The 25,345-nt window shown below is 36.3% G+C and overlaps 1 protein-coding gene across 1 annotated transcript in view; it reads right to left on the bottom strand.

Moving 5' to 3' along the window:
- DNAH5 (dynein axonemal heavy chain 5) overlaps nucleotides 1-25,345 on the bottom strand; it is a 116,648-nt gene that overhangs the window by 50,614 nt on the left and 40,689 nt on the right. The window contains exons 29-47 of the mRNA XM_061346726.1: nucleotides 24,815-25,014; nucleotides 23,868-24,021; nucleotides 23,096-23,259; nucleotides 20,673-20,829; nucleotides 19,529-19,741; nucleotides 18,462-18,686; nucleotides 16,943-17,115; nucleotides 15,580-15,758; nucleotides 14,338-14,525; nucleotides 13,671-13,865; nucleotides 12,862-12,996; nucleotides 11,399-11,506; nucleotides 8,745-8,898; nucleotides 6,949-7,095; nucleotides 5,124-5,365; nucleotides 3,109-3,285; nucleotides 2,419-2,623; nucleotides 1,826-1,968; nucleotides 957-1,091 (exon numbers count right to left, since the gene is read on the bottom strand). Of these exons, the coding sequence (XP_061202710.1) occupies nucleotides 957-1,091; nucleotides 1,826-1,968; nucleotides 2,419-2,623; nucleotides 3,109-3,285; nucleotides 5,124-5,365; nucleotides 6,949-7,095; nucleotides 8,745-8,898; nucleotides 11,399-11,506; nucleotides 12,862-12,996; nucleotides 13,671-13,865; nucleotides 14,338-14,525; nucleotides 15,580-15,758; nucleotides 16,943-17,115; nucleotides 18,462-18,686; nucleotides 19,529-19,741; nucleotides 20,673-20,829; nucleotides 23,096-23,259; nucleotides 23,868-24,021; nucleotides 24,815-25,014 (3,294 nt within the window). The remainder of the gene's footprint in view (nucleotides 1-956; nucleotides 1,092-1,825; nucleotides 1,969-2,418; nucleotides 2,624-3,108; nucleotides 3,286-5,123; nucleotides 5,366-6,948; nucleotides 7,096-8,744; nucleotides 8,899-11,398; nucleotides 11,507-12,861; nucleotides 12,997-13,670; nucleotides 13,866-14,337; nucleotides 14,526-15,579; nucleotides 15,759-16,942; nucleotides 17,116-18,461; nucleotides 18,687-19,528; nucleotides 19,742-20,672; nucleotides 20,830-23,095; nucleotides 23,260-23,867; nucleotides 24,022-24,814; nucleotides 25,015-25,345) is intronic.

Below are 25,345 nucleotides of genomic sequence, written 5' to 3'. Positions count from 1 at the left end.
TGTACAGCAGCTTGGAAAGCCTTCTTACACAAATGGCATCAGTTAGGCCAAGAAAGCGTAATTTGAACACGCATGTGTCATAACAGACAGTGCTTCAGTCTAGATTGTTGTCAGATACTTGACTGTTAGACTTGCACATCTATTTCAGATTTCTTTAACATCAACTATCAGCTACCATCAACAAACTTGTATATTTTATAAAAATAGAGGTACTGACACTAGGTTTTGTTTCTATAGCCCATTCAATAGAAGCAAAATCACTAAGTAAAATAAGACCAAAATTACATGCTCAAATATTAAATATGTTAACGGTTTCTACTGTGCTATAGAGCCAGATGATAGATGATGCATTGAGCCTATAGACAGCACTTCTGATTATAACATACACAGTGCATCAGCTTGGCATACCCATCAGGTTAAAAAACCCTGAAATAGCTCAAACTATCTCAGTAGAAATTTGGATAGGCAGCACTGTTCAGGATTTAAGTATTTAAAGTTCTGTTTAGAGCAGCTGCACTGCATGTGTTACTTTTTTAATAAGTAATTTACTGAAATTTAATTGCAGACAGCACACAGTTGACAGATTGTTGTGGGTAGCACTTATTTTACTCAGGGCTTCTAGTGAAATCTGAGGGATTTCACTAACAGCTCTACCCAGTTAGCAAGAACTGCTACTTTTGGCATAAAAACATTAGATGTGATGAAGTAAATATGCGTAGTACTGTACTAATCCAAGAACAGCTCAATAACAACCAAAGAAGCTGAAGAGAACATGGTTTTTACAGAAGTCTTAAATCATGTCTTAGGACATTTAGTCCTTTTGAACATATTTTTTTTTTAATTTCTGTACTCATTTTCAATTAAATAAACTGCTTTCAGAGTCATTCTTCTGGCAAATTATCAGAACAATGTCTGAATCCAGTCACATTATATTAAAAGGTGAATGACTACTATACCTGGAAAATTAATGGAGTAGTTGCAGATGAAAAGTTCAAACTCTTAGCCATGTGGCTTTCAGGGTTATATTTTGACATAAAACCTTTAATTATAACAGTCTTTGCAGTTCCTTGCTCACCAATAAGTAGGACAGCCTAGGCAAAGACAACATCAAAATAAGAATAAACACAAGAGCTGGGTGTCTTGGCAAAGCCTCAGCAATCCCCTTTAGCTTTAAAACTGAAATCAAGCTAGGAGAGTTATGTAAAGTGAATTCTCAACAAGGGACATGTGGGAACAAAACAGTTAATGTCTCATAGGCTTTTGCAGGCCTCAAGTTAAAAATATTTGCAGTGGTCAAGTCAGTCAGCACAATTTAACTAACCGAGCAGTGGATTATTCATAAAAGGAGTTGATTGTCTGGAAAAGGACGTACTATCGAGAGCTTTCAGTTTCTTTTGGATTGTGTCATTTACCATATCCTGCTTATCTGACACAGCTTTGGTGCGTAAGTTGCATAACCTAAAGGTACATAAGTTGTGTAACTGCCCCATGTGGGCGGAGTTCATACCAGCAGAGTCTGGCACTTACTGGCCTGTCTGTTGTCACCTCTCCAAGCTACATGAAAATGTTACTTCATTTCTGACCTGATCTCAGCTGCAACCATGGTTATTTCCACTATAGAAAGGATGGGTGAGTGGAAGACAACAAAGTCTGGAAGCAATGAGTATTCAACGGTTCAAGCATATTCACATTAATGTGGCTCTTAGAATTACCATTCTCTCTTTACAAAATTATTCTTCCCTTTCAACAATATAACACTTCACTTTTAATTGAAAAACCTGATAAAAAACCATTAGCACTATTTAGATATGAAATATAGAAGTACCTTGCCCTGTTTCTCAATGGTTTTGATAAGGAAATCCATTCTCACATTGTCAACATTAGGCACAAGTATAGAGCCATACTCTGGAGTGCTGCTACTGGGATATACATACTCTTCAACACATGTATTCCAGTGCACCCATTTACCTAATAAGAAAGAAATGAATGTTTTAAAAATACAAGGCACCATCACTTCTTTTATTTTCCACTGAGTTAGCTCATCTGTCAAAGCCCGTCTCACATATTGTAATACCATTCTGTAAATTCAGACCAAAATTATAGAATCATATAACCAAAGATCTCAAGTTAAGGCTTACTTCTCTTTCCTACATAAATTATGACAGGGACAAGGCTTGTCTATTTTAGCCTATTAAAGTCCATGAAGCTTTCTGTAGCAATATATCTACATTCTGATTTCTCATAGGAAACAGGGAAAAAGCTTTATACAACATCATCAGTAAAGTGTAGCTGTAGAACAATACTTGCTAAGGAACACAAAAGAAGGTAAGCTACAAAAAACTTCTAAATTAATTCTGTAAAAGAAACATAATTTTAACATTAAAGGTTCACCCCATACCACCCATATGGGTTACTAACCGTCAGATGCCACATAATAATCAAACATGGTATCTTCACTGCCTTCTGGGATATAGGGAAGATCAAGTTTTATTGTTGCATGTTTTCGAAGCCAGTACTCCATTTTGCATCTGTCTTCCAGCTCTAGTAATGCTCCTACACTCCACATAAGAGAGAAGATGTATAGCCTTTCCAAGTATTTTGGAGTCAGTTCCCCTCCTTGCTCCTGAAGGATTGAGGTTTTTATTTTCAATTGCCTGAAAATTCTACTTGATAATCATAACAACATCACATTAACAGCCTTCAGTCATGTTTAAATTTACTGATGTCTTCATAAATAAACAGACTGAACCAATATGAAATAGACCACAAAATATAGAAAAGTACCTTGTAAACATCACTTTTAACCACCCATTACAGCATTTAATCAGTTTACATTCCAGTTTATAATCTGATAATAATCCACAAAAAAAAAAACCAACTGAAGGAAATATGCAATCTGATTCATGCTACATGTCAGTGCATAACATCAAAACCAAACGTGAAAGAAGGCACAGCATAGCTATTACTTTCTAAAGAAAAAGAATTCCTTACTAACCTTCATATTCATTAATATTCCAAGTTGTCAAAGAATCTCCTTTCTACATAACCTCATGACTTAAAATTATCTCCATTCAATTAAGTAAATACAGAAAAAAAAATCCACACTACCTTAGGTGGGATAAGACCCTGCAGCATATTAATGCTCTGCATAATCACAAAGGCTTCCAACATTTCAGCCTTGTATTGCAGACACTGAATGCTGAAGCGGTATAAGTCTGGGAATGAAGAAGAATACAGCTGATGTAGAATTTCAGCTTCTTGGAATGAACGTCTTTTCAAAAATCCCTGTCACAAAGCATGGTGAGAAAATAAATTTAGTTCCCAATGCTAGTATCAGTAAATTTAACTAATCTGAAACCCAGATTCCCTGCCTGCTGGGTAGTGTTTGGCTAGCAGAAGATCAGACTTTACCCAAGTATGTATAATTCCTACTGGTTCTTAAACATGGACATTGAAGAAAAAAGTACTTTTAAGTTTTCAACAGCACAAAAATAATTATTTGCAAATATTTTTTTAAATCACAGTGGTGGTTTAGCACTGCAAAGAAAGAGTTTCATATGCATTGAACACAAGTTTGATTCATTGTGTACACTGTTAGTGTCTAATACCTATTTCTCAAAATCATAGGACAGGATTTGTTTTTTCATGTCTTTAGCTCAACATAGTAACCTGCTTCTACAAGTTACCCAGAAGCTTTCTCTCATTTGTGTCTGAGAATGCTTCTCGTTTACATCCATGAATTAAGTTCTTACGTGAAATACACTCATCAGCAAAAATGCTTATAAATTCTTTCCCAAAATTCAAACTAAAATTTGGCACAAATCGAAGTTAAATAAATTCCATTTAAACGTAAGAAAAAAAAAAAAAAGGTGGTTGTTTTCAAATGCAGGAACAGGCTTCTCAGTGAGCTTCTGGAGTCTTATCTCAAAATTCAATAGGACATAGTACTGAGCAACCTACTCTAGCTGTCAATGCGTGTGGGGTGTTCAACTACACAGTCTCTAAAGGTTCCTTCTAACTTCAAATATTTTGTGTTTCTGTGATTCCTTTATACACTTTGACCTTTGTAATATTTTGAAACTCTATCTTTTACTGCCCAAAATAAAGAAGCTTTAGGACTGATTACAAGCTGTTAGATATGTAGAAAAACTTTCTAGAAACAGGTAGGCAGAAAACAAAGTGCTAAAGAATGAATGGCAGAACTCCTTAAAATAGACATATGGAACTTCACCAGCTATTCATAAAATATTAGGGGTAAGTAGAAAACTTGGTAAGATCCAAAACAGACTTAAAGAGAGATGTTCTGAAAGATCCATCAAAAAATTTTATTTAGTAGTTAAATGAAACAAAAAAACAAATTAATGTTTTTGGCTCAAATGATAAATCACTACAGGTTGCAATTTTGTAACAAAATATTATTTGGGGGGGGGAGGGAGGGGCAAGGGAGCAAGAAAGGGACACTGGAATGTTTGTTTCATGGCTGAAATGAATAAAATTTGTTTTGTTATCCAAAAGCAAAAAACAAAGGAAAACAAAACAACCCATGATCTGTTTTCCTTTTGACTGTTGCTGCCATCAAAATAAATTAAAAGCATAAAGTCATGGATTAAGTGAAACAACTTGTGTGCAACAGTTACTTCAACACAACTGAGTTTAGACTGCATATCGCTTTAAAGTGAGGAGGTAAATCATGAGAGATAAGGCAAAATAAAACGTTTTTCTTTGAGGATTTCTAGATTCCTGAATCACCCTGTAAGAGTAAATTCTTTCTTCTTCCTTGGTCTGAAGCTGTACTAGAGGCTGCTGCGTAGCTGATGTTTTGACAATCAAGTTGATCTTCAACTGCATAAAATACCTTGAATTACAAATGTTCCCTAAAGTGAGATGTCTATGCTTTTAAAAGTGGAATATGTTGACAATATTCCTGAAAAAAATACATTATTCACTCTTGTATAAACTAACACCAGAAACATTGCTGTATTAAATACTGACCTATAAGTTTATACAGTGTCAAAGGTGTTTCGCAGCATAAATTCACACAATTAGGTCCTAAAGTAACAACAGTGAAGTGTTGAATAAGTAACCAGTAAAACTTCCAGTACCTAATCACTTAGCTATCATACCTCAAGGATAGGGCTCCAGCTGAGAACTGATGAGCTCATGAATACCATCCCATTCCTTGAAACTGTTGCTGGAGAGGCATTATCAATATTATGAGGTTCAAAGACTATTTTGCAATTTGGTGCCATAGGTATTCGATCTCCATTTGCCAGAGTTAGAGTTCTGTTATCATCCAGAACAGAATTAAGATTCTCAATCCAAATAGCATCAACTGGACCATCAAGAACTATCCAGATATGGTCACCTATAATAAATAACAGATGAAAATAACTATTGAGGAAGTTTTAGTTTCTTTCAAGGACCAGTTTGTCTCTCTGCAAACAAGTTTTGAACTAACTCCAAATTAATGCACACAGCTAGAATCTCAGCTTCTGATACAATTTCCATTCCCAATTGCAATGACTTCATTTCATCACCCACTGATAAAAATTATCCATTGCTCAGTACATAAAACTGTATCATCATAAGTATTCAGTTTGCAATAGTTTGAAGCAGTTTTAAGGATCCAGTCTTCAACATACTGATAAATCAAGTTTATTTCAACTTACATAAGACAACATAAAGAGGACAGGAACTACAGGACTATTTAAAACCACAATTTGTTTGTTTCCAAAGAGGTGGTGTATTGTAGTGAGATTAAATGAAAGGAATTCTTGAAAAAATCATCTTTGTAAGTAAAAGAGATCTGTTAGGGGAAGATTTTTTGTGTTCATTCTCCTGCTTATAAACTTGATTCAGCTTCCTTTGCTGTGTATTGCTAGATAGCCCTTATTCAGAGAGGGTCTCACTCTCATCTGCCTTTAGAGCAAGCCCTACATCTAGGTGTAGGTGACTTGACGCATTACTGCATATGAAGCAAGAAGGTTCCAGATGAGAAACCTTCTCATTTCTGAGGCAAGTCGTTTTATATTTGGAGGCTTTTCATAGCTACAGTGCAGGCATCTCAGTCATGAGATGGTCTGGAATTCGCTTCATAAGAGGCATTACAGAAGTGCTGCAAATAATGAATCTGAGGAAGTCACATAAGTGTGTTAATTTTTATTTCACATTAAAGGGAAAAACAGAAAAATCAACAGTTGATGCTATGCTACACTATCAAGGGTGCTACATTTCGAGATTTAAAACAAACCCAACAAAATCAAATCCTAAAGTATTTTCTATTTTAAAAGTATCTGTATCCTTAAAAACTAGGAAAGACAACATAACTTAGGATTTTCATCCCTTCATTTCTTAATTTTAGCCCTTCCTTAAAGGCCTAATGATAAGGTCACATACTAATATTCAGACAATACAAGGAAGAATCCACTAGCACCCAACTATCTTTTAGTTAATGTATCAATCTAAGAATATATGCTAGCAATACTTAAGGCAGAAATTGGTTGCCTAAATAGAATTGGCTAGTGCAATTTGACATGAACTATGACATGTGCAGGGCTAGGAGGTATGATACAAAGGAAATTCATACACTTCTAGTACAGCACCTGGAGACCAGGTAGAAATCTTGACAGCACCAAAATTCTTTTGTAGTATACCTTTTTGGGGGAACTGGCACTCACATTCCCTGTGCTTCCAAACAAGGGCCTGTCATTTGAAAGACAGGGATCAGCAAATTCAGTGAAGCGGTATTTGCTACAATATACAGTTCGAACACAAAGCATTTAAAACAGAGACTATACAACAGACAGAAGTTTTTGCAGCAATTTGCAGCAGTATTCCAATGCTTCCATGTACATACGAAAAAAAAAAAAAGTCTGCTAATATGCTTTAGAGAGATGTCCTGAAGCTTGATTGTTTGGCTTGTTTTGAAGGGAAAGTTTTTCATTCTACCTTTTTTGGCTTTTAAAGTTTTTCTCCAGAGTGTTGAAAATATTCCATCTGTCCAATCATTTGTTGCCACATCAAGACGACCAAACATTTGTGCAGCAGTTATAGCTTTAGGATTCATTCTCATTTCACGATGTGGCTGTCCACAATCTAAGAAGGCAGATCATTAGTTAGTTTGGGTGTTTATTTTCAACAGTCAGAGAACTCTGAAAAATTAAAAATCATTACACTCAGATGTATGTTTTAATATGCATTCATCATTATAAGAGGTTATGTATTTACTTGGAAAATTTATCTTTTGTTATACATCAATATTTGTTAACTGCAGCCATCAAAATTTCAAGTACAAAAAGTTCTGAAACTTCTGAAAGTACAATTCACATTTCACGGAGTCACTGAGAAGAGAAGAACAACAGGATAAAATTTATTCAAGGTTTTGTTTAATATTTTGCAGGCTTACCAAACAACAGAGTTTTAAAGCCTTTTTTTGGATATACATTTTTAAATCCCAGTGACTAAAAACCAGATAAATACTCCACATGGTTGACTACTGTTTTTTTCCTGTTGTGCATTTGTAAACATTTTTTAATAGAAAAAAGTATATCATGTTGGCATATTCCTGTGAAGTCTCTTAGGCAGCCAACTTCTATCTAGCCATATTATGATCAGATAGCCTTTATATTTGCCTCATTAAGAACGGTTTACAAAAATCCTATGCCAGACATCCTTAGAAAACCTAATATTAAAACTTACACAGGAACCAATAATGTTAAAAGAGCAAGGTTAAAAAATGGCTTATCTTAAAATCTTAATTATAATCACAGCTCACTATCATGCAAGAGCGAAGCCTGGAAAATCACTGTAGCTTTACAGTTTCTGGAGTTATACTAGAATTTCAGCTTGAAAAAATCATTGTGGCAGCTTTATCTTGGTAGTAGTTCACATCTCAGTGCTACAGAAATATAGGGAAATAGTATAACACTACTACGTGTTCTTTCTGCTTTTTTTTCCAAAAATGGAACAGTCATTTACACTGCAATGCAGAGCTCACAGTGTTTCTTAAGCACACTAAGTTACTGCGTAAATGAGAGACTAGCAATTGGCTGAATAATATTTTACAGAAACTATCCATTTCTGGAAAATTGTATAAGCAGCCCACTAAAGCCTCTGAAATGGGGTAACACAAGCTTACAACAAGAGATGTGTTTTTCTCCCTCAGCTGTGAGCTTTTAATAAGTTCAAACAGAAGTTCTTCTACTAACATATTTGTTTACAAATACAGAGGACAAGAAGACACACTCCTCAAGCCTCCAGCCAGGACAAAAAAAAATCAATATCCCTGAAGATATTGTCACTGCCTAAAACAGGATCTCCTAGCAGCAACGCGGGACAGAAGCAGTCGTTTTTTACTGCAGACAAAAACACTGTCATGTGAATCATGTTCAAAGAGGGCTAAATACTTATGATTAGGGGAAGGTTTCAGGATTACCTCAGCCAAACCTGGGAGATGCTTTAATCACTTGCCCAAGCTGTCTACCCAGACAGTGCACTTCTTTCTCAGTTTTTCTAGAATAAGAACTTCTGATATAAGTATCATAACATGGAATATAGGATATGTATTATACGTCTTCCAATGTCAGACATTTTCAAGCTTTCAAAAGGTACTACCACTAAAATTAGTATCATATAACACAGTTTCTTCCAGTAATGTGTTCTCACAGTGAAGTAATTTAGGTTTTCTATGAAAAAAAACATGGTTTAAAGTTTAATAACAGTTTACAACATAAATATTCACATACCTGTCAGGGCTTTCATTAAAGTGTGGATGCAAACAGTTTTTCCTGCACCACTAGGTCCTAGTGTCATCAATCCATGCCTTACTTTCTGGGTTTCAAAAAGTTGGATAACTTTCAGTTTCCAAGGAGGATGACAAATAAGTCCAGCTTTCTCCACCTATAGAAAGTGACAGAAAACCAAATTACTAGTAATTTAGAGCACAAGATATTTTGATGCTTTAAAAATAAATAAAAAAATACATAAATCTTCAGCAGAAGACTACACTCTTTGTAAAGTTTTTGTGTATATTAAAAAAAATATTTGGAAAAAGAAGATAGAATCAGCTAGGTTGGAAAAGACCTTTGAGATCATTAAGTCCAGCCGTTACCCCAGAACTGCCAAGACCATCACTAAACCATATCACTGAGGTCCTCATTTACATGTTTTTTAACACTTCCAGGGACAGTGATTCCACTACTTCCCTAATCTGTTCCAATACGTCTTTACCCTCTCTGTGAAGAAATTTGGTATTCAAGTATATATTAAGAAAAATAAAATAAGAAAAATAATATTTTTATTATATTTTTTACATCTTATTAGGGTTAAAACTAATCTTTTTTAAGATTAAAACATAGGTTTTTTTAAGATTAAAACATATTTTTAAGGAAAAGCCAAGAATTTTAGAAACACTTTTGCTAGCAATGTCTTCCATATCCATACAGCATTTTCAGTTGCCTCTCAGAACAGTTGCTTTTTTATGATGATGATTTGTGTTTCTAAATTCTTACAATAGTCAAAAGCTTATTGCAAAGTATTTTGTTAATTCTCAGTGTACAGGCAGAGCTTTGAGCAACCTTTTAATACTATCCTTCTAAGAAAAGACATGATGCTTTAGAATCAGATATGCTTGTTTACTACTTTTTGCTAGTTCCAAGCTTAAAGAAGTCATCTCACTGTAATGGTATTGCTGTTGCTTGTGAAAGTGACTCAGCTGGAAGTGAACAAAATAGATTTTAGCCAGTAGAGAAAAGCTAGAACTATTTCTTAAGGATTCATAGAGCACCATATGTTTTTGACAGTCAGAATTTTTTCTAAAAGCTCAAGACCATGTTATAAAAGTGAAGCTCTCAAAATAACAACTATATTTTAATTAAAGTATGATTTCTGCTTTTAATTATGCTTCAAAAATAATCTCAGAAAAATATTACCAGTAAAAAAAGGACTAACTTTTTACTGATAAGACAAAACAATTTTTAAAGTCACTGTCAACTGTAACTATGGAACTGGCACTACCACTTGTTATACTGTTCACATATCAAAGCTCATGTCAGTTCAACTTATTTATCTCAATCTGCAAGGAAGCCAAAACAGAAGGCATCACAAGATAAATTCACCAACAGCAACCATAAAGTATGTGCTGCCGCTAACTCCTCATCATCATGAAGAGCACCACTGCTGAAGCAATGAAACTTGCAAAGCACAACAAACACATCAGGTGCACCATTTCCATGGATACATTTACATTTAACAGATCTCACAGCTGATACCAAACCGGTCAAGCTGCCTATCTCTCCACTATAGAATATAGCCTTCTGAATTTTTTCCAGAGCCCACATATATACAGTAATATATATACAAAATCTAAAGATGCTACTATAGAATGTATCTGAACCGATTTCTTTCTTTACATAAAACAAGGTAGTCCAATGCCATCACTGGAGATTTATCTTCTCTTGACAATTTCTAACACTCATGAACACTCATGGATTCTACGATAATCTTATAGACTAGATATTTCCCTTATCAAAGAAAGATGTTCACAAGTAGACTTGACATGTTCTCAAAAGATCCTGTTAACAGCTGTACATATGTACTGGATCTGATTGGGATGGATCCAGGTTGTTTCTTCATTTTGCCACATTTTATAATTGTGATCAAAACAATGTTGATAACACACCAGTGTTTTGGTTATTGCTGAACTGTGCTTACACAGCATCTAGACCTCTGTTTCTCACACAGTCCAGTCAGCTAGTAGGCTGAAGTGAGCAAGAGTTTGGAGGGGATACATCTGGTACAGCTGACTCCAAATGACCAAAAGGATACTCCGTACCACAGAATCACGGTATGGTTTGTGTTGGAAGGGACATTTAAAGATTGTTTAACTACACTGATAACACCACGTTCAGTAATAAAATTGGAGTGAGTTTTCTCCAAAGTAGCCATTACTCAGAGATTATCTGGGCATCAGTCTGCTTTGAACAATTGCTTTTGCATGATTTATTCTTCTTTTTTCTTTCATTTATTAAACAATATATTAAACTAAATAATAAACTAACTAAACCAAACTAAATAGTTTATTAAATGATCAAGACCCCTTTCTTTGCTCTTTTCCCGTTCCCCCCTAACTTGCCGGGGAATGTAGACATGCATTTTTCTAACTGGTCACAACAAATGACTCACAAGAAAACCACAGGACACCCCAATTAAAATTCAGTGACATCTTTAAAAACAAGTTTAATAATAATCTACCAGTGGTTAAGATTTATGGAAAAGTTTATTTTTCCTCTAAAGTGTAAAACATATTATTACCAGCTGGGTAGATTCAAAAGCAATGATTTTCTTAGATGTCACATACTGATAGTTATGCCACAGCAGCATAGATCAAGACAAACATCACCTGTTTATCAATGGCAGCTTCCAGTTCAGGATAGCCTACTTTATCAAGCTGGATATCTGGAAACAGATCTTCAATTAGACTCAGGAATAAGGGTTCATCTTCATCAATCTAGTGAAAACCAGGGAGTGGGGTGGAGGGAATACAGATTAAAACCTTATTTATTCTAGCATGTTAAAAAAAATTAATAAAATCCCTAACTATATCAGAGCTAAAGAAATATTTGAAAATGCAAGAAAACACCTATTGTAACACTCTAGGTACTAAAGACCTAGCAGGAGATATGATGTTTCCAGTAATCAAAAGTTACAGAAAATAAACCAACTGAATTTACTAAAGTAGATTTTAGCAATAACATTTATACAAATAGTAAATTATTTGTCTAAGGTGTAGAAAAAAATTATAAAGGAGATGAAGTACCACAGCAACAGAATAGGTTTTGTTAGTTATTTAAGGCAGACATTACTCATTACTATGAATAACAGATTATTTCAAAAGAATTATTAAATACTTTAGGCTAAGAGTTCTCAAGAGGTTACTCCATAAACTTTGTTTGGTTGCTTATTTCTACAGGTAGCAAGGGCAATACATTATAAAAAAAATCTGAACAACTCAAAGTGTGGTGGTTCAACCCAGGTAGGCAACCAACCACCACAAAGCCTCTTGCTCACTCCCTCCTAGCCCCATACAAGGTACAGCAATGAAAATTAACCCAATCCCAGCCAAAACCAATACCCAACACCACTGAGAGAATGGAACATTTCCAAGGTAGCTTCAGTGTAAAGGCCGCATCCAATCTTCTAGTGATCATCTCAAAATATTTACATAGTATTTCAGAGAAAAACATGTCATTCCAAAGTGCAAGTTAATTAATTTACCAGGTGCCCTGGGTTTAGCAGTAGCAGTCATTTTTCTCCTTCTTAGTAGCTGGTGCAGGGCTGTGTTTTTGGCTTTCAGCCTCAGAACAGCACTGATAACACTGATGCTTTTAGTTGTTGCTAAGTAATGCTTACTCTGACCAAGGACTTTCTGAGTTTCATGCTCTGCCAGGGAGAAGAGGAAGCCGGGAGGAAGCAGAGACAGGACACCTGAGCCAAATTAGCCAAAAGGTCATTCCATTACCACAGCACGTCATGGCCAGTATATAAACTGGGAGGAGTTACTTGGAAGGGCTAGATCACTGCTCAGGTCAGGCTGGGTATTGGTCAGCGGGTGGTGAGCAGTTGTATTCTCTTCCCTTGTTATTTCCCTTATCATTATTATTATTGGTGGTAGCAGCAGTGGTTTTGTGTTATACCTTAGTTACTGGACTGTTCTTATCTCAACCCATGGGAGTTACATTCTTTCGATTCTCCTCCCCATCCCTACAGGAGTGGGGGGAGGAAAATGGGGGAGTGAGCAATCAGCTGCATGGTTCTGAGTTACAGGTTGGGCTTAAACTACAACATCAGGACCTTGGAACTTACTAGTTTAGACAGGTTCATGTCTCTCAGCACACGCATGACAATGGTGGACTCAGTATCTGTGGGATTTGCTCTTTTTGCTGCTCCTAATGTTCGTAACACTGACAATATATTCCGCAAGCCAAAATCATAATGCACCTAGGAGATACGCAAAGTTTGGGAAAATTTTCCCTGCATTAACAAGGATCAAACAATTCTTATTTAGCATTTGAGATACAGATATGTATGAGAAGTGATACATGTGGCACAAATGCCTCCTAGAATCCTACTCTTTGGCTGTATGACTGTGGGCAACTTCATTCCCCATCTCTGCTAAACAGTAAGATGTGACAGAGAAAAGAAAGGTAATCACAAATCTTTGAACCAACATAAGGTTCTCAAGGACTAATGAGAAGTAAACTAGCAGTATTATTCTGGATCGTCTATGGATCTTGGAAGGTGATTTTATTTGAGAAACATCTAAACATGCACAGACAGCACAAACCAAATGCCTCAATCCACTCTAGAAGGCCAACCAATATATAAGAGCTTTATTTGCCCCAATCATCACCCTTCGTTAAAGATAAACCTTAATAATAAGCAGTGTTTTGAATGACTGACCCATTTTGTACAGATAACCTGTAGCAGGAGTTAAACCTGTAGCAGGAGTTAATCCTCCAGAACAGCAGAGGGCTGCACTACTAAACCACAGGTGTCATTTAGCTTATTTAGTGGACATGAACTTTTTCATTTTCTTCACATAGATACTAATAAGTTGTGACATCATATGTAGGTTTTTCCTAAGATATTTTTCCTCATATGAAAATAATCACCTGCTTTGACAGTTGTTCTTCACACAGTTTGTATAGTGTGAAGAATTTCCTTGCCAACAAAACATTTGCAATGAAACCACAACTAGCCAATTTGACACGAATTATGATTTGACGATCCGGAACCATCATAGCCACTGAACGGAAGTTGATCTTCAAGTTTTCAGGAAGCTCTTGTCTTCCAGCATATCCTGGATTCTGGAGAGAAGAATGGGTTATGAAGTTGACTGCACCTTGCAGAATCAGAAGAATCAGCAAAGGAATATGTAACCTGGTTTGACAAAAAACTTTTTGGCTTTAAATCACACCTATATTTGTCTCATGCGTCCTGTTTTTATTGACTACTTCTCCCTACATCTCTTTAGCCATTTTCTGTACTTGTAGCAAAAATAATACTTTGAGAACTAGAACATAGCATGCAAAATTAATTTAGCATTTAGGTAAAAACTTGTATTTACAATGCTGGTTATATTTGTTACTTGCATGTGCTTGATGTTGTTGAAACAAGACCCTGTAAAATATCTGCGTAGTAATGCTCAGTGTTCTCAAGATGTCAGTGAGTTCTAAGAGCTGAGTAACAAAAGGGCTGGCAAGTACATGTAACATACCAGGTTAGAAGCAATTATTGTGCAATCATCACTGGCATATTAGAAACCTAGTGAATACCTACCATAGTAAGAAAGATGCCAAATTCAGGGTTCATTTCCACATTATCTCCATCAGTAAAAATAAAGCTTTTTCTACATTCCTTCTTGCACGTCAACACAATTGCAATTTGCTGTGCAGCTACTGACAGTACTGGTAAATCAATACGATTGAATTCATCGAAACAACCCCAGGAGCCAGACTGAGCAAGACCTTCGAAGAGAAAGACAACGAAGCATCTGACCATTATGCTGCTAACCCTTTTTTTTTTCTTTTTTTTTTTTCAATTCATAAACCAAAATTCAGGGTAATCTACCTTGAGGGTGGGGTGGGGAAGGGGTTTATTTTTGAGGGTTGGAAAAGGGACAGGAGAAAAGTTTAATTCTTTTTTAAGCAAGAATTCACAAAGTTCCAGAAGCCCTTAAGCTTGTCCAGTACACTATATCCATCATTTTCTGCTCCTTCTCTCAGTATCTTGAATGTTTTTCTGTTCCTCTTTAGCCTCTCAAAAAAATCCCTGTAATCAGTCTGAAAATATGATGGGTTGTCAATAGCCTATTGCACAGTTTAAAAAGAACAATAATGCTGCTTTCACCTGGAAAGAAGTTAGGAGTCAGTCTGCCTCAGAACTGCATTCTTCCAAATATTTGGGGGAAAACAAAACAAAAATCATCAACACAGTCACTTGCAACAATACAACAAAGACCTCCACTTGATCTCTAATTCAACATCTGCCATAACTGACACGTATCAATTTCAGGCACCAAAAAAAAATAAATGTTGTCTGAATCTAACTTCAGTGAGCTTGTCAATTGTTTTTAACATATATAGTGCTTGTCACACACTTCCTTCAACTGATAAGAACTTTGATATTTGAAGGAGACAAAATACTGAAATCAGAATCAAATGCATTCTACTAGTTCAGCAATAAATTTCACAGCTTTTTCCTCTTGTACTGGCAGTAGTCCTTGGTTATTTTAAGTGTCTTTATGTATCTTTTCATAAACTGTCTTACGTTTTCAGATGTTTACATTTCTTGGAGACACTGTTGCAAATACATTTTACATTCCTAACAAGATATGAATTATTTGCATTTATTAAAAGGCTGAAAACCAACTGCTGTTCTTACATTTTTGACCCCAAAACTCACTTTGTGGTGATGCCACTCCAATACTGTGTACAGTGGGACAAACATCTTTTGACTGCCTAGTTATACTGCACTTAATGCACCCCAGAATACAGTTGGCCCTTTTGTCAAATATCTTACCTTTGAAGATTCTCCCAAGTCCTCGGAAATCCATCTGGTCTGAACAGTTGAAGACCACTACATATTTTCCAAGGCACCGTCCCATGTCTTTGATGGTTTCAGTTTTCCCAGTTCCTGCAGGTCCCACAGGCGCTCCACCCATGTTCATGCCTAAAGCCTGAGCCATAGTGATATAACATCTAAAAGGCAACAGTCTGTCATCACTTAATGAAGCTGCAGCACAGTTTTCTGTATAGCAACAGGGGAACTTACTCAAGTGTATTACCAGAAGTCCTGTTTTAAGGAGTCAAGAAAACTACCAAAATCACATGCCTCTAATTACAATTTAAGTCAGTAAGAAGGAAATCCCTTCACTCAGCCTTTGATGTAGATAATATTAAGGTTTGTCTCTTCCTACATAAAGTGGAAGAGCAGATAATCTTCAATAACCAACCACCTGAAGCATCACAAGAAGGGAAGAGAGAAGATACAGAGATGCTGACTAATCTACTTTGGTTAGCTTAGTTCCTGCATTACTCTAACTGAAGTGCTAAACTACATTATACTGTGGAGTACAGTAATAAAAGACAGTCAAACCTTCCTTTCTCAATCACCTTTAAAATTTGATCATACAGTGCATTCCATATGGTAATATGGTTTAGAGCAAGGTGTCCCTGCCCATGGCAGGGAGGGTTGGAACTTGATGATCTTAAGGTCCTTTCCAACCCTAACTATTCTATGATTTTATGATTTTCATAAATGAAAATTCCATGTGTAATGCAGTCAAACACCAGCTAACAGCTGTATCTAAAGAGAAGCCCTGGGATTTTCTGTAGGCAATAATTAAAAACAAAACAAAATGAAACAACCAATGCCCTTATTTTCCAATAACAGTTTACAAAGTATTCTTTGTGTTATTCCAGTTGGGTAGATAGACCTCTGTGTTAGTAATACTACAATTCTTTCAACATCTTTCTAGATCAAAGCTCTCCTATCTATTGCAGCTGTATAAAAGTTTTTCCTGTCTTTTCTTCCTTAGCTATTCTCATTAGTTTTCCTGTAAACCCTGTATCACTCTCTGCATATTGTATCTGTTGAATGCACCTGATCCTCAGGCACTAGCCTCACATACATGAGAATCAGGGTCCCATACATCATATCTGTGGGGATCCTGCAAATATGTGGCAAAAAATTAAGCTGGAATTCATTCATCCTGTAAGGCACAGAAGCAAAAACAGTCACATATTTCAAGCAAAATTATTGTCTTTGCTAAGACTGTGAAAGATATAGATTTATTTTGCATCCAGTAGGAACCACTAAATTGCTCTTGTGAAAGCCTAGTTTTGGCATCAAAGAATAAAGGAATAAAATCAGTCTTTTTCACCTGTCTGTAAGAGGCGTTATGACAAGCCTCTCAGTACAGCCCAAGAATTCATTCTGGTATGTGAAACCCACATCAGTGATCTTAATCATCATTTTATCAGAGTCTTCATTAAAGTAAAATCTACATTGTTTCAGCCACTCGAAGTCTGTAGGACTCTTGATATGCATGCAACACTAAGAAAAGAGGGGAAAAAAAGGCTCTGGTATTCATGGTTAGCATTTACTTTTGCAATTATCTCATCTAAGTAGCACTGCAATCGCAATGAAAGGCATAAAGAACAGCTTAGTAACAGAATCCTGGAGACCCTATCTATCTTGACTTTTACCACAAAAATCATCCTTTGCTCTGGTCTTGTGAGACCCCACCTGGAGTACTGCATTCATCTCTGGGGAACCCAGCATAAAAAGACATAAGAAGGGCCACGAAGATGATCACAGGTCTGGAGCAACTCTCCTATGGAGACAGGCTGAGAGAGCTGGACTTGTTCAGCCTGGAGAAGAGAAGGCTCAGGGGAGACCTTATAGCAGCCTTTCAGAACCTAAAGGGTACAAAAAAGCTGGGGAGCTTTTTACGAGGGCATGGAGTGATAGGGCAAGGGGGAATGGCTTTAAGCTGAAGGAGGGTAAATTTAGGTTAAGTATTAGGAAGAAGATCTTTAGTGTGAGGGTTGTGAGGCACTGGAACAGGCTACCCAGAGAAGTGGCTGCCCTATCCTTGACAGTGTTCAAGGCCAGCCTAGGTGGGACTTTGAGCAACCTGGTCTAGTGAAAGGTGTCTCGCCTATGACATTGGGGCTGGAACTAGATGATCTTTAAAGTCCCTAGTAAACCAAACCATTCTATGATTATACAATTAAAAAAGATGCCCTGTAGTTTGTAGCTTAAAATTACAGTTTATGTAAGGTGACTGTAACTAGAAACAACTCTTTTTAGAAAGAAAATATAGATGCCTGCCTATCAGCAATGGCAGCAATTCTCACTAATTACTGAGGAAAAATAAAACAAAATAAAAATCTCAGCAATTTTTTTTCCAGACAGCTAAATCTCAGTAAGGTCCAGAGATTCCTATAGGTAAAAGTGTAGTAGCTTCATATAACTTCAAACTTTTTCCTGTACTATAACTCTACATTCATTCTATTTACTCTTTGAAACTCACAGTATTGTCCAGAGAAGGGCCAATCACTTGCAACACAATGTGTGAGGCCAAACAAGTCCCTTAAGTGATCCTGCAATAGAGGCATCTAACTTAAGAGGGCCAACACAAAGCATTATAAAATTCTGCTATTGCTTGTGGGGAGAGAAAACACCGAACTACTTCAAGAGAAACCAAGACATGGATTGAAGCAACAACATCATTTTTTATAATACTCAAGGCTATATAATCATAGTAGCCCTGAAATTAAATATTTAGTTTAAGAGTCATGAGTTCATAGGTATAGTAATATTTTGTTCTTGTCCTTTCACATTGTTTTATATGTGAAAACCACCTCATACCTCATTGTAAATTTTTCAGTACTTACCAGACCATCAAAAATGTCCCTCTGATGCACATGAATAGTGATTAATGTCTCATATTTAACTCGCTCAACTGAGCTAAGGTCTTTTGTAGTCGTATCTATCAGCATGTTCAGAAGATCCAGGAAAAACTGGTTCGTCTTTCTCATAATTTTTTTATCATACCTGGCATTAGTCAAAGCTGTTTCTGAGTCTCTTGTCCAAATCATTTGGATCCCCAATAACCCAACCTTAGGAAACATAAAAGTATATGCTTCATAATCTTTTCTCTTTCACCTAAAATGTACATTCACAAACACAGATAAAGTAAAGAAAGCGTCCCTCTACTATTTGTAAAAAATTATATTTTCATGCATCCAAACTGAGGTCATTCACCCCATGCATTTGTTTTGTGTCCCAACTCTGTTCATAAAGACATAGTTAAGAACACACTTCAGTCTTGTCGATACTGTCTACAATGCACTGCTGATACAACTGTTCAATATATTTTACAGCATATAAATACTATGTATAATTAATACACTTTAATAACTAACCAGTGAAAAACTAATGTTTTGATTTAAAATTTTTCTTTTAATAACTCACAAACTTTATTCTCTCTCTATCAACATTCCTGATCAGAAGTGAAGAAGCTTCTACCAAGAAAACAGTTTTCACTCAACACTACCTTCAGTTCCAAATCTTTACCAGTAAATATACTGTTTTCCTGAATATATAAACAAACATGGGATTTTACTACTTTTCCTTCATTAGTCAGGTATTAAGCTTGTAAAGAAAGTGTTAACTCCGTTACATTAATTTATTACATTCAACATTATTTTGGAGGTAAAAAAATAAAAAAAGAATAAAAACAAAGAAAAGCAAACAAAAAATCCCTTCAGGGTAAGTTTCCTGCTTTTGATTTCAGATATGTAAAGTGTAATTTAAAAGGCTGAGTTGATTCAGATTAATTCAAATGTCAGGTTTGCATTTATAACACTGACTGCAATTTTGATTGCAAAACCAAGAAAAAACGCCATTAATGTGTTACATATCTGTGACAAATTATTCATTGATTTAACAATGATATTACCTGGGATGGGTAAGTAGAAAGAAATTCAGTCAGCTGGAAATTACTTTCCTCGATGTGCTCAGCTGCTTGGCGAATAACATGATGCAGTGACAGCTGAGATTCCTTCAACAGAGAATTCAGCCAAACTTCTACATTACCTTCAGCCATTACAGGTTTAGTCAACTCTACAGTCTCACCCTCTCGTGAACTGATCGACAGTATAAGATCATATATCTGATAAAAGCAAAGCAAGAACATCTTGTGATTGCAGATTTATTGTTAGCTTTACCATAACTATTTGATTTTCCTGACATTTCATCAAACTTATTTAGGTAACAAATTATACCAACCTTTTGAAGTGAAATGTAAAAACAAATAAATCATTACTTTCGGTGTGCAGAAAGGCTTTAAACAAAACACTGTCATCAGAACAAGGAGACAAACCTCAATACATTGAAAATTCCTGAACTTCATTTAAGTTTCAATGACGGTATCTATTTTCCAGTCACAATAAAGGAAACCTTCCCCTATTACTAGTGGGTTAATATCCTAACAAAATTGCAGCCTTGCAATGGAAAGTTAATGGAAGCACAAAAAGAACATGATCAATTACAGGAATTTCAAATGAATGGAAGTGTTGACATACACAGGAAAAAAAATATTTCTTTTTGTTGCTTTCTCTTTGTGTAAAAGGTATAAGAAAACTTTCTTCAAACAGTAGGTTTGAAGGCAATATTAAGAATAACTCAGAAACAAGTGAGAGACTAGGTACATTTTTGTTACAATCAAAAAAATGAATGAAAGTACAATACAGGCAATCTAAAGACACATATCCACATAAAGAATCAGAAACTTATTTGAGAGAATGCTAGCCTACATTAAGCCACGGAAAGCAGTTCAGTATCGGGTGGGGGTTTTCCGAAACCTAAACACTGATGCAATTTTTTGTTTGTTTTGCTATTCTGTATAGAGTTTTCCTATTATGTAAATGAGAATATGAAACGAAATCTTCAATTTCATTTTATATTAAATTAAATAAATAAACAGCTGATGAGCTTGTTAAAACAGCTGAATGCCCTATGCACCCAGGTAGCTTTCTTATTTAACAAGTATCACACATTGTTAATTTGAAAGGATGAAACACTGAGGTGTGAGCAGTACATACCTTTTCATGGAATCTGACAGTTTTAATGTTGTCAAAGACATTCAGGAGATGTGCCTGTATATTGTGAGAGTCTGATGCCTGGCCAAGAATTTCTAAGAGAGCAGGATCTGACACAAAGAAGAATCGTGGAAATAGGAGGCGCTTTTTTTCCAGGTAGCTGCATTTAAAATCAAAATTGGTAGGAAGGGGGATGGGGAGTTGGTAGATGATAAGTGCATTCAGTTAGTTTGTACATCCTTTCCTCTTTAAACCCTGCATTTCTCACAATGTATAACTGCAATTTTTAACACTGGTAATGACAACAGTTCTGATCCATCATACCTTCATGTTAAGCACCTGCTTTAATGCTGCTCTTTCAGCATCAGAAATCGCTTAATGGAAAACTTATTATTTGTTATTATGTAAGTATCAATAAAAAGAAAAGAAACAAAACGAAAATAAAATGCTTTTACATTAAATCTGCTACATGTTATTTAGGTCTCTCAAACTGAATTTCTTGAAGATTTGTGAAGGATCTGAATAGGACATACAAATCCTAGGCTGCCTCCTGGATTCAAACCATGCTGGATCATGCTTTAGTTTCAGCAGAGATAGAGTGATAGCTTAGTTACAAATTAAATATTTCTTTATAGTTGCTAACAATGTCTTTGGAGGTGGTGTATCACAGTATCACAGTATCACAGTATGTTAGAGATTGGAAGGGACCTCAAAAGATCATCTAGTCCAATCCCCCTGCCGGAGCAGGAACACCTAGATACGGTTACACAGGAACATGTCCAGGTGGGCTTTGAATGTCTCCAAAGAAGGAGATTCCACAACCTCCCTGGGCAGCCTGTTCCAGTGTTCCGTCACCCTCACTGAGAAGAAGTTTCTTCTCAAGTTTAATTGGAACCTCTTGTGTTCCAATTTATACCCATTTCCCCTTGTCCTTTCATTGTTTGCCACTGAGAAGAGCCTGGCTCCATCCTCGTGACACTCCCCCTTTATATATTTATATACACTAATAAGGTCACCCCTCAATCTCCTCTTCTCCAAACTATAGAGACCCAGCTCCCTCAGCCTCTCCTCATAAGGGAGATGCTCCACTCCCTTAATCATCTTAGTTGCCCTGCGCTGGACTCTCTCCAGCAGGTCCCTGTCCTTCTTAAACTGAGGGGCCCAGAACTGGACACAATATTCCAGATGAGGTCTCACCAGGGCTGAGTAGAGGGGAAGGAGAACCTCTCTCGACCTACTAACCACCCCCCTTCTAATACACCCCAGGATGCCATTGGCCTTCTTGGCCACAAGGGCACAGTGTCGGCTCATGGTCATCCTGTCGTCCACCAGGACCCCCAGGTCCCTCTCCCCTACACTGCTCTCTAACAGGTCGTTCCCCAGTCTATACTGGAACCTGGGGTTGTTCCTGCCCAGATGCAGGACTCTACACTTTCCCTTGTTATATTTCATCAAGTTATTCCCCGCCCAACCCTCCAGCCTGTCCAGGTCTCTCTGGATGGCAGCACAGCCTTCTGGCGTGTCAGCCACCCCTCCCAGCTTAGTGTCATCAGCAAACTTGCTGATAGTACACTCAATTCCCTCATCTAAATCGTTGATGAATATATTAAATAATACTGGTCCCAGTACCGACCCTTGAGGCACTCCACTAGATACAGGCCTCCAACTAGACTCAGCCCCATAGACTACAACTCTCTGGCTTCTCTCCTTCAGCCAGTTCACAGTGTTATTTTTCGTGTAAGATATTGAGAACAGCATACTGTGCCATTAAATGCATTAAATGATTTTTGATCTTTAAGGTAAATATGGATGGAGTTCTTCACTGTTCCTGCATGTGACATTAGTGTATATGTTAGCCATGAAGCCTGTATATATCTTCCTCATATGCTAATTGCAACAAGGCCCCGTGTTTATTTGGAATAATTTACTTTCGTCAGCTTGGAAAAATACCTGCCAATCTGATACCTCAAATTTCTTAATTTAAATTTCTTCCATTCATTCTTAGCCAAATCTCTAAGCTTTAGTTTTAAGAATAGAAATGCGAGTCTGTGTCAGCAAATCACTTTAAGAATGCCTTTGCCAGACATTTAAATTTTTGCTATTAGCTCATGAATTATGTTTTGAGCAAATGCATTATTTACTAACATATGAAATCATAGTTCTTACTGTAGCTACTTTTAGATCCTGTCACGGGTGTTGGTGAATGAATGGAAAATAACAAACATGGTAACTATATTTAAGCAGGAGCAGTGCAGGGAAAGGAATTGGAGCAATTTAGTATAATGGAAGAACAATTTCAATTGAATTTATACTAGAACAGGAACATCTTTGCAAAGTCCATGGGACAGTATTCAAGCAATTGCTCTTTCCCTAGTTACACAATTCACAATCATCTGCCCAAGACTGCAGTCTTGTTGTAATCTTACCCTGTAAGTGATTTCTGACAGAGTTCAAGCTGTTCTAGTAAATGTGGTAGTAACTGTCCCATGATTTCATCTCCAATACAGCACTGAACAACATTGGGTGTTTCATGAGCTCGGGTCATGATCCTTACCCAGGATTTATCAATGTTAGAGAAACGCTTTGCTTCCTGTTGAAATATGACAAAGAATGTGGAAGGAAAGATAGAAATAGAGGAATGACCAGAGAAAAGGGCAAAGGTATTTGCTTGCAGAATTGGTACCCAGTAGTTTCAACAGTAATCTCATTAGTAATCTAATGTCCAACTTCTAAGGATTTTTCAGCTTAGAAAAACACAAATTTTACAGCTTACACAATACAGCTTTATACTTGACTGCCAATCCTGCTGTTTACTTTCTCGTTAAATCATTCTTAGAGAAAAAGACAGAAAACTCTTTCTTGAAGTGCATGCTTTCAATTAGAAGACTTTTTATCTAAAAATAAAAGTTAATTTTTAATTTTAAAAGCTATTGATGAAAGTTCAAGATAAGGACTCCTATGTACTGGTAGGCACAAAACTTATTGGTTAACAATTTTACAATACAGAAATAAATAGCTCAACTAGCTCACGCAATGTTATTATTCTAACACAATATTTTTTTACCTAATTTCTTAGTAAAGCCAGTTTTGTTAATTACCAAAAAAAAAAAAAAAGTTTATGTTACTGCATGAATTATGACTACAAGGTTAAATTTTATAATGTAGAAAATCAAACTGAAAAAAGGCATGTCTGAAAACCTTTGGAAGCTGCTTTGCTATGTCACCACCAACAAAAACAGCTTCTAAATAAATCCACAGGTTCTGTACAGTCATCCAGTTCTCAATGATATCTGTTGTGCTGGAAAGATAGTGCACCCATTTCTGAATCAGTGTCTTGAAGGGTGTGTTATATCTAGAATAAAAAGAAGACACTTATTTTATTTCAAGAAGGAGCAAATCTCTTGAAAGCCAGCATATTATTCATAAGGATTAAGAATAATTTCGTTGTTTACATCTTTGTCAAGTGAGCATATAAAAGCCTATACTTAATTCAGCTACTTAGCAGCTGTAAGCCAAATTTGCTGCAACTTTCTGCTTTGTACATATGGTGTGTAGCACAGCTCTGATCCAAAAGAAGCAAAATAGAAGTAAGATTTCAATTTTACTCTAAGTCAAAATTTCAAGGTTTCATAAAAGGGCTATACAAGACTCTTGAAAGCTGCAAGACTCCTAGAGGTCCTTATCAACTGAACTGTTGCTTTTGAACATCTGCCTGATGATCAGGTTCTGTGTGCAGGCTTCAGCATGTTGAACGAGACAAATTGAAGCTCATTTTAACAAGGATTTTCAGCATCTTCAGTATGAGAGAGTGACCTGTCACAAGGTCAAAGTAGCAGTGCCTGTAATGCCTGTAGTATGCCTGCCACAACCGGGAAATGTTCCTTCTTTTGCTTATCACCTCTTTCTTCATCAATGAAAATAATCCAGTTGATTATTCAAGCAGTCTGAACTGCATCCACATGATTTCAAAAGAAGTTATCGAAGTATAAACACAATAAGAATTTGCCCATGAACAGTTCAAGGATAAGCAAGCTCTTTAGTTTTTATCTAGATACTTATTTGCCTTCTCCTCTGTGAAATACTCGTTTGTGTAATAAAACAAAGCCTCTTGCTGATTTTTTTATTTCCCCCACTTTTCATATTACCTGTTACTCAAGAGAGAGCCCAGAACCATCAAGCTGTCCTCTATGGTGGCAATTATTTCTGATGCATTGTCACCTCTTAAAAGAAGTTCCCCGCGGGTTTTAAAATTTGTGAAGACAAATGTTTTGCTGTCCCATTCAGCTATCACTTGTTTTAACTTCTGCTCAATGTCTCTCTCCTTCACAGCACTCGTGCAGATATCCTTTTAAATAAAAAGGATGTCAAAACAAGCCACAAATGGTTCATGTCTCTAATATACAAATCTAACTCATATTTCCTTTAATCCTAGTGAGGCTGATGAGCAACTATTTATTAAGTGAAAAGACCTACAGACATACAAACACCATAGTTAATAATTTGTATACCACATGACCAGCTTTGGGGAATAAAATATTAATACTGTGATTACTTTTAATATCTTTAAGTTGCAAATCAAGGCACCCTCACAAATCTATTCCTGGGCCAAGTTGCCTATGATTTAAAAAGAGGAGTTGCCACCACAATTTATTTGTGTCATTTTATACAGAAAGCTG

This window comes from Neopsephotus bourkii, unplaced genomic scaffold (assembly GCF_033783945.1).
Source record: "Neopsephotus bourkii isolate Nb327-2 ecotype Australia unplaced genomic scaffold, CSIRO-AGI_Nbou_v1 NB_272, whole genome shotgun sequence".
NCBI lineage: Eukaryota > Metazoa > Chordata > Aves > Psittaciformes > Psittacidae > Neopsephotus > Neopsephotus bourkii.
This window is presented reverse-complemented; position numbering and strand designations above follow the sequence as displayed.